We start from the raw sequence: 9,401 nt of genomic DNA on the forward strand, positions 1-9,401 counted from the left end.
ATTCTCGGGTGATTTTGGATTAATAACCCCTCGTTTCATTGAAAATATTTTCCTCGGGGTTATTAATCCCAAATCACCCTCTAAACCATGTTATTACTAGTACTTATTTTAAAATTTTCAGCGAGTAAAAGTACAATTACAAGAAGAAATAAAAAATATACATTACTGTCAGTTTCACCCGAAGGATTATCAAATGTAAAATGATTAACTTCTACTTCAAAAAAATTTCTCAATGTACACATAAAATCCCATTGGTATAGAGCACTTGGCACAACAAAGATTACCTTCATGTTTCTAAACAATGGAAATACAATACTTCGCTCTCCACCGTTTCATGCGTTGTTCATCCAGTGTATATAATAAATTCATGGTATAAATTGAAGCCGAATATATTAAAAAAAAAAAAAAAAAAAAAAAAAAAATCAACGAAACTTTCGTTATTACTTTAATGTTCCCAGGAAGCTCAACAATGTCTTGACAATGAATCCGGTTCTTCACACCTTATTTTTTATTCTTCGCAGCTCAATTGGGTTCAATTGGCTGGTCGAACGAACCGATAAACTTCCATAAGAGGTGACACTTTTTCTGTCCGTCAAACTTGATTCTGATTAAACATAAACGGAAAATTAAAAAAAAATAAAGAAAAATAAATATACACAGTTTGGGTGAGGGGCTGGAGAAGTATTAGACAGGAGACCCGTCGTGTGTTTTTTTATAATTTGATGTACACAAGACGGGTTCGAGGACTTACATTTTTTATAGTGGGAAATTCGAATTTTGCGCTGTCCTCACTTACTAAAATAAAAACCAAATTTCGAAAGTTGCGCTTTCTCTAAGAAAGTGTGACCAGTAAAAGAATAACAAAATTTGATTGGCTATGTTTTCAACCGTTATTAGGATCTGAGAAATTCAAACTCTCAGCCCGTACCATGCTATACATTTCGCCATCAGTTTATCAAAGAAGAAATCATAGCATGGATTCCCAGGCTAGAGAAGTACTCTCGGGTGCCTAATAAACGTACAGACCAAAATAAACGTACAGGGGAGAGAATAAAATTGGAATTAATAAACGTACAGGCTGAAATAAACGTACAGGCGAGAAATCAGAGCTAAAATGAATAAACGTACAGGCTAAAATAAACGTACAGGGAATAATCTACCAATTTTTCCAAAGTAGAACATCCAGGTCGAAACGACAGACTTAAGTATATGTATATCTCTTATAAATCAATGATAAGTACTAAATAAGCAAAACGTTTGAATTTACTCGTGTAACACTCGAAATCTCCCATAATACGTTCGAATGTAATTAACGGCCATTCAACATATCTTACTTGAACAAAAAATAACACATTTTTTGCAGTATGAATTGGGCGATATTGGGTGAAAATAAATAAACGTACAGGAGGGAATAAACGTACAGGCGGGAAAATTCTTCAGAATAAATAAACGTACAGTTCCTAATAAGGTGCGTACAGGCGGGAAATTTGACACAAAAAAAATAAACGTACATGTACGTTTATTAGGCACCCGAGAGTATAGAACCTACAAACAAGATTCTTTTGGTTTCTTCATTGCGTTTTCATTGCATTCTGAAATATTAGTTGAAAACAAAATTTCGTCATTGATGATGACGTCATTATCGCCCCTCTCCTTTATTCAGGATCATATATAACATTTATTTTTTTGATCTTATGACCTTTAGAAAATTCACCCAAAATTATATAGTCTAGTTCTAAATTTCACGTATTTTAGACCATATTGAGCGTCTAATAGTCAATTTGCGAAATTGTTTGTCACTCTTCTTATACCGGTTAAATGGTCTCCAACATTTCTATCTTGACATGACGGTCTCTCTATTGTTTTATCATCATCAAAAATAATTTTCCGGAGTTAATTGATCTGATTACTTCGTTTGTCTTTTTCTTATTCTTAGAGAATTAATGAATCTTAGGAAATTCCACTTTTTTGGAAAATACCCTTTTTTATACCACAAGTAGTTATAAAGCGCTCCGCGTAGGTTAAGAAATCAGAGCGCGGTCACACCAAATGATTTACCTCCGCTTATATAGCTGTTGTCATAACAACAAATATTTTTATCTATTTTTTGATGTGACCACTCGAAAAAATGGAAGAAAAAATCCTGAATTCGAGGAATGACCTGTTTTACCTTATTGGAACTAATTTTGGCGGGAACTAATTTTCGCGGTCGAAAAAAAATATCCGAAAAATTGCATTTCGCGGGTTTTAATTTTCACGGTTTTTTCCATTCTGGAATTTTCGCGGGTTTTAATTTTCGCGGTTTTGCCCTTTTTTGGACAAAGTTCTTTCATTTTCCTAGGGATTTTTCAAATTTTTCGATAAAATTGGAAAAAATTGTATTTCACGGGAATTAATTTTCGCGCTTTTCAACTCTCAAAACTTTTCGCGGGATCAAATTTTCGCGATTTTGACGAAAAACCGCGAAAAACGCTAAAATTAAAACCCGCGAAAATTAGTTCCAATAAGGTAATATGCGAAAAATAAGACTTGGTCGATAGCAAGTCTTATCGTAGTTTAAGAAGAATTCCTTTATGCTTAAATAAATTGGTCTATTGAAAATGGCGATTTGTGGAGAGTTTCTAAACATCGACCAGAAATGGCGACCACGACCAGCGACCACGACCGGCGACCAGATAAATTTTGGTTATCGAGTTTACCTGCTCTCTCCACCGTAGAGAACATCCAAATCGAGTCCTGATGTGGCTTTCAAATGAACCACTGAGCACGTGGCTGAGAATTACTCTAGCTAGAGAATACTAAAAGTAACTTTTGACGTTACCAGTCATTTTCTAGACAAGGTAACACTTTTTGACAAAAATATTGACAGAGCAACTAAGTGTGCTGCCTGTAAACTTTATTACACCAAATATTTTAATTGTACCGAATGAGATGCCTTTAGTATGAATAGATAGAAATTGTCAGTAGGAAAAAGCTGGGAAGGCCAGTTTCAGAGATATCAATCTCATCAATTATTCTATTTTCCTTACATTGTCAAAATGACTTATTTTGACAAAATAATGATCTATGATGATCAAATATAAAGCTTCATAGATAAATTCCGTCACAAATTTTGCCACTAATTAATTTGATGCCGAAAATACAAAAGGATAGAAATTGACACTCTACCCACTCTACATATTCAAGCTCCAAGAGCGTTGAAATGGCTGCTCTACACGTTTTGCACGTTGCTTTATCATCACTGTAGGTGAGACAGGGGTGAGCTTTACTCTTCAATTCGATAAATAAATGATCATAAGAGAAAGACTCTACGGTGGAGAAAGAGGAAAAACTCGAAAACCCAAATTTATCTGGTCGCCGGTCGTGGTCGCCATTTCTGGTCGATGTTTAGAAATTTCCGCGATTTGTGTTTACTTTTCAAATTTTGAAAATTTTGAAAAGATGTGTGTACATATTTTTTTGCACACGCCATTACAGTCAATCCATCCACACAAATTTTTATACTTATTAGAAATGCTGAGTGAAGTTTTCCGACGCGCCGCTTAAAATAAGCAAAAATGGTGATTCCTTTTTAGCATTAGCTAAACTTATATTTTGGTGCGACCGCGCTCTCACTCCCTTGTTAGCATTTGAGAAGACTGAATAGCTTTGTCTCAGATGAGAAGTCACTCTTAACAAAAATTACTGTAGGGCTACTACCATTCATTTTAAAAGCAAATTCAACTATGTTCGTATTGCTGCGGTGGCACTTTAATGAAATTTATGGCTAATTATCAAAAAAGTGATGATGTATAATTCTAAAAAATTTTTTTACCTTCCTTATCATCTTTGGTATGATCGTCTTTGGCATCATCATCATTGGCATTATCCTTTGATCTAGGTTCGACAGGGTCAGCATTGAGAATTTGTTCATAAGACGACGAGCTTCCTTTGCGGCAGCATCCAAAGTAACATTTTAAAAAGAACAATACGAAAGGAGCTACAACCATGCAACCTTTGAATGTCCATTCAACGGTGACTTTGGAGGTCGATGTTAAGCTAACTAACATTGTGATTAAGGATAAAAATGGAACGACGATTGCCGTTAAAATGAGATACACCTTATCAGAAGAAATTTTTGAGCATTTAATTTCACAGCATTTTCCGTCTTTCTGTTCGATGTTGCAGAAAGAAGCAATAAGTAGAATGATATTTGTCAAGCTTCCGATTAAAATGATACTTGATGAAAATGCAACTGCGGTAGGCAGGTAGGTATGCGGATTTCCAACAATAGAATGGTTCATTGTTGAATTCAACGTTGAAGTTGAGTTAGTAATGAAATCCGCAGTATTGGTATTATAGACCAACTTTGCTAAGAACGGAATGCAAGCCATAAAAGCTAGAAAGAAATTATTCACGATGACCAAAATAGGTGTGAATTTTTCGAATTGACGAACCACAGAGTGGTGTGTGAACCAAATGATGCAAACTCCTAGGTAGGTGCCGAGATATGTTTGAAAGTTGTACCTTTTGTCTGTTAAGCAATGCCACAGCCCATACTTTTGGATAGCACTCTCTGTTGGGAAATTATCTGTAGAGAAATCAATAACCAGAATTGTGCCAACAATTACAAGTGCTCCGTCAGTCAACGTTTCCATCCGTTCTCGCTCGATACAACCCCAATATTTCCAAAGGGAGTTACTCGAATCTTTCCACAACCAGCGACAGAAAGCTATGACATATGGTATGAAGATGGCCAGCGCGATGGTTACATAGCCCATATAATGCACAGAACCCCATGCCATTAACAGTGTAAATAAGAAAAGGACACAATACCAGAAAGTTTCTTTTTCTTTCGCTATTTCGACATTGTCAAGAGCTTGGTATTCTACACTAAGCAATTTTTTCCAGGAAGCATATTTTAACATTACCAGCTCAAGGACTTTCTCTAACAGCAGTAAAAAGTTCAGAGAAACTGATGTATGTAGATCGGGATAATTGCTTGCGAGCCTGACACCAAATGGCAGGAAGGTGACAAACACCAGAGATAAGAGATTCAATATAGCCAAAAAATCATCAGTTTTCCCAATAATCTTCTGACGAACGAGTTGCAATTCCCATACAGAGCAAATGACAAGATGTCCACCCAAGAATACAAGGAATTTGGGAACATGTCGTGAAAGAGCTTCTTTCAATGTTTCTTCTCTCTTGATATTAAACTCTAGCACAGGAACAATAAGAAGTGTTGCAGCTGTGGCAAAGACAGCGTCACCGTAGCTTCTTAAACGACCTGGTTCCGTCACATCAGCCGAGACACCGGCCTTTTCATTATTGTTTTCTTGAACAACATCAAACATTTCAAAATTTTCTTTGTTTCTTGAAGAGCCTTCTTCCATGTTTGATATGTCTTCAGATTTAAAGTCTAAAGTAGATTGATATTTTACAAATATGATTTCTTTGAAAAAATGAGTGCTAGTGGATACCCCATGAAACCACATACCCCTTAAAACCTATACTTTTTCGGTACCTATAGATATGAAAAAATCTTTTTCTTGTTTATGGTTGGACCCCAAAGAAATCGTAAAGCCCTCAAAGTTCTATTTAAGGCTCATTTACGATAATGGCAAATAAAATCCGAAAATCGACTTTCTCCTAACAAGGTCATATTTCATACCAAAATGGAGATTTAGAAAAACATTACTAGCATACGTTAAAAATTATGAAGTCAATAAAAGTTTTGACCCTTCAAAGGCATTTTTTGACAAAAAACAGGCGCGATTGCAATATGAGCATAGGTCCAGAAAAATAAAAACATTGTTTTCGGAATGGATTTCTAGCAAGTATTACAGTTTTGAAAATATTTATAGGTATAAATGATCTACTCTCGGGTACCTAATAGCCGTCCCCCCCCCGCTAATTAATTTTTCGAAAATTTTCCACCCAAGACATTCTTATTCCAACCCCCCCCCGCCGCTTATTAACTTTTGGAAAAATGTTTTTGAAAGTTCCTTTATTTGTCCTAATTCTGCTGTATTAGCCTCCTTTTCAAAAATTTTCCACCCAGGACATTTTTATCCAACCCCCCCCCCCCCCGCTTATTCCAATTCCCCCGGCTATTAGGTACCCGAGAGTAATTGAAGAAAACCATAGACAACGCACTTTAAGGGGGTAGTCATATGAGAAATTTGAAATGTCATTTTTTAAACTTTTTGTTATATCTTGTGAAGTAGTAAATATTTTTCAATGAAACTTTCCACAATTGTAGCTCAACTATAAAGGATATGAAAAATTAAAAAAAAATTCTAAAAATAGCAAAGACGGGGGTAATATCGTCCAGGGGGTAAAAGCTATAAAAATATTGTGTCACCTTTTTAGGAAAAGCTAAGAAAGCTATTCAAAATTTTTTTTCTGGTGAAGGTTAATATTATGAAAGTCTCCAGAATGAGTGGAAAATTTTTTCAAAATTTCAAGCCAGGGGGTCTGGAACCTAAAATTTGTACTTTTCAGTTTAAAAGTCAAAAAATGATTTTTTTGAAAAACTGCTTCATTCATCCTGAGGCTTACCATAATGGAAAACTACCCTGAAAATTTCAAGTCAATAGCTTTTCTCAATCCTGAGAAAAGGCTGACAAGGTGCGCGAAAACCCCCTAAAACGTGTTTTGAGAAAACGGCGCAGAAAGTTGAAAATAGAGGTTTTTCTCAATTTTTCTGCGATACATAGACCGTTTTACAAAATTTTTATTGTGGTTGACCAAAATGGATTGACACATAACTTTTAATGTTGAAAAGGTACTGGAAATACTAAAATAGTCCAAGTTTTTTGAAAAAATGGCCTTCCACGTGCTCCGGGAATCTCCAAGTATTTTGCATCGACTCTGCGTACAACGCCGTGAACATGGCTTTTAAGTCAATAAAAGTGCATTTTCTCATCAAAAAACATATTGCCAACAAAATATATCATCCTTGTGCTCTCTCAAATCTGTTTATATCATTTACAGTTGAGTTTCAGTGTTGACCTTAGGGAAACGTGTCTTCAGGTTGAACGTCAATCATGCGCATAGTTTTACTCAATTTTCCAGGATCGCCTCTGGCGCCATGAGGCATGAGTGCCATGATTCATCAAAGACTAGATTTCTACTGGATTTAAGACTCATAATGGATACATCATTGAATGTGTTTGGTTCCTTGCTTCAAACTTTATTCAAAGTCTATAGTCCATCACTTTGAAAAGTTTTTTTCGTAATGTACAAGTTTTACTGTTCGAAAACATCAGTTCGCAGAATCAAATTGTTGCTTTCACTCAAAATAAAGGCTTCCAAAGCTTTCCCAGATGTGAGAAATGAAATGAAACATTCAATAATATCATAATTCAATCCAAAACAATACATAAGCTCAGTTTCCATGTCAAAAACACAGCTGACTGCCTCCAAAATGTGAATGTTTTTGAAAATACCACTTCTTCGGCTACCATCTTTAATTACGTCATATTAAGAAATCCCGGGGAAAAAAGGCGGTATTGACTTAGACGCCCAAAAAGGGCGTAAAAAGAGCTTTCATTTGGTATGTCATGTAGGCTGCATGCATCCCCAAATTAGTTTTGATATAGGGGATGCGAATCGGGCTCTGATATCGCTTCCGAGAAAATTACCGAATATCTATGTATTTTGCAGGATTTTGGCGACTTGCATTTTTCAAAAAACTCGATGTGTATTGTTTGAGTTATTTATTTGATGACGTAAATAGAAATCAAATAAAGATTCAAATAAAAAGAACATATGGCTAGAAATCTCTCTTTCTCCTCTCTTTCTTTTTGTTTATCGAAATTAATTGAATTAGCAAACAAAACTCTCAAGATAACAAAAGACGACAAACTGTCAATCAAAGTTCTCTATCATTCGACTCTTTTTTTGGTTAGCAGATTTTTTGCTAAGCTCGGAACGGTTTTGTGAGCCTGATTCGCATCCCCTATATCAAAACTTATCAGAGGGGATGTGTGCAGCCTATATGTCATGATGCTATGTTTAGAGCAGCCATACGGAAATGAGGCCCTAGCAACGGATGCGATTTCCCGTTGCTAAGGAGAAAATTGTTTACCAGGGCTCATAAGAAACCCAATATATCGGCAGATATTTATGCTACGGCCTTGAAATTTTCAGGGTATGTTCAGGAAGGATAAAGGATCCTAAAAAGCCCTAAATCCCGAAATTGATAAATTTTTCACCAATTTTCAAAATCTCATATGACTACCCCCTTAAACATAAAAAGTTTCAACCTCAAATTCCACCTAGATATTTAAAGTCTATTCACGATAAGTGTGCACTCTTTTTTCTTTTACCTATAACTTTTGAAGGAATTCTTCAATCTTTATAAATTTGGTGTCATTGGAAAGATATTAGTGAGTGGAAAAATTTAAAATAAAAAAATCTTCAAATTAATTCTGAAAATGAAGATGAAAATAAAGAAGAAAAAAATGAAGATCTCGTAGAAAAGTGCTATAACTATCATTTTCACGGAAGTGAAACCTTGATCATAGAACGTCATCACTGTGAAAAAATTCCTCAAAAATAATCATTCAGTCAAAAGATATCAAACAAAGTTATAAGCTAATTGACGTCTAAGAACGCTGTTTTCTGCTGTTTTCTGCTGTTTTTTGGGGTCAATCACTTATTAACTTTGTATCATAACTTTGTATTGAATAAATATTTTTGTAAATTTCTTCACAGTGATGACCTCCAAAGATCAAAGAATATCTCCAGTGAAAATAAAAGTTATAGCACTTTTCTACAAGATCTTCAATTTTTTCTTCTTCATTTTCATCTTCATTTTTAGAATTTTTTTGAAGATTTTTTTATTTCAAATTGTTCCACTCACAAATATCTCTCCAACGATGCCAAATTTATAAAGATTGAAGAATTCCTTCAAAAGTTATAGGCAAAAGAAAAAAGAGTGCACACTTATCGTGAATAGACTTTAGATACACGCTTTTTTTATAAGAATATCTTCTATAAGAATATCAGGGTCCTTTGTTAGTGATAAATTGAAACTTTGAGGAAGAAATGTAATTTTAACCCAAATGTTCACTCACAAGTCCAAAACTCTCAAATGTTTGTAAAAAAGTGAAGTCTAAAACAGTAAGAATACGTTAAAAATATTTCACCCACAATTTTGGCACTTTCTTAAGAATACTTGACCCTCATCACTATTCTTATAAAAAACCGTGTAGATGGGTTAAAGGGTTTTAAGGGGTATCCACTGACACTGTCGAATTTCATCTACAAATGAGCTTAAAGGTTTACTCTGTTTACTCTTAGGTTCCAAATAAACGGACCTCCCCGCTTGTTAACTTTTCAAAAATTTTCCAACCGCCCTGGACATTAATAGGACCCCACCCGTTTATTATCCTAAGGGTTTGCCCCTACTA

General features: G+C 35.0%; 1 protein-coding gene across 1 annotated transcript; it reads right to left on the bottom strand.

Annotated features, from left to right (window-relative positions):
* Positions 1-459: 459 nt before the first annotated feature.
* Positions 460-5,397, bottom strand: LOC136823262 (endosomal/lysosomal proton channel TMEM175-like). The gene is made up of 2 exons (XM_067079445.1): positions 3,815-5,397; positions 460-604 (listed from the first exon to the last, which is right to left on the bottom strand). Exons 1-2 carry the CDS (start codon positions 5,373-5,375, stop codon positions 495-497), a joined length of 1,671 nt encoding a protein of 556 aa, XP_066935546.1. The 5' UTR covers positions 5,376-5,397; the 3' UTR covers positions 460-494.
* Between the last annotated feature and the right edge of the window lie 4,004 nt (positions 5,398-9,401).

This window comes from Clytia hemisphaerica, unplaced genomic scaffold (genome assembly GCF_902728285.1).
Source record: "Clytia hemisphaerica strain Z4C2 unplaced genomic scaffold, Clytia hemisphaerica genome assembly, whole genome shotgun sequence".
NCBI classification, from domain to species: domain Eukaryota; kingdom Metazoa; phylum Cnidaria; class Hydrozoa; order Leptothecata; family Clytiidae; genus Clytia; species Clytia hemisphaerica.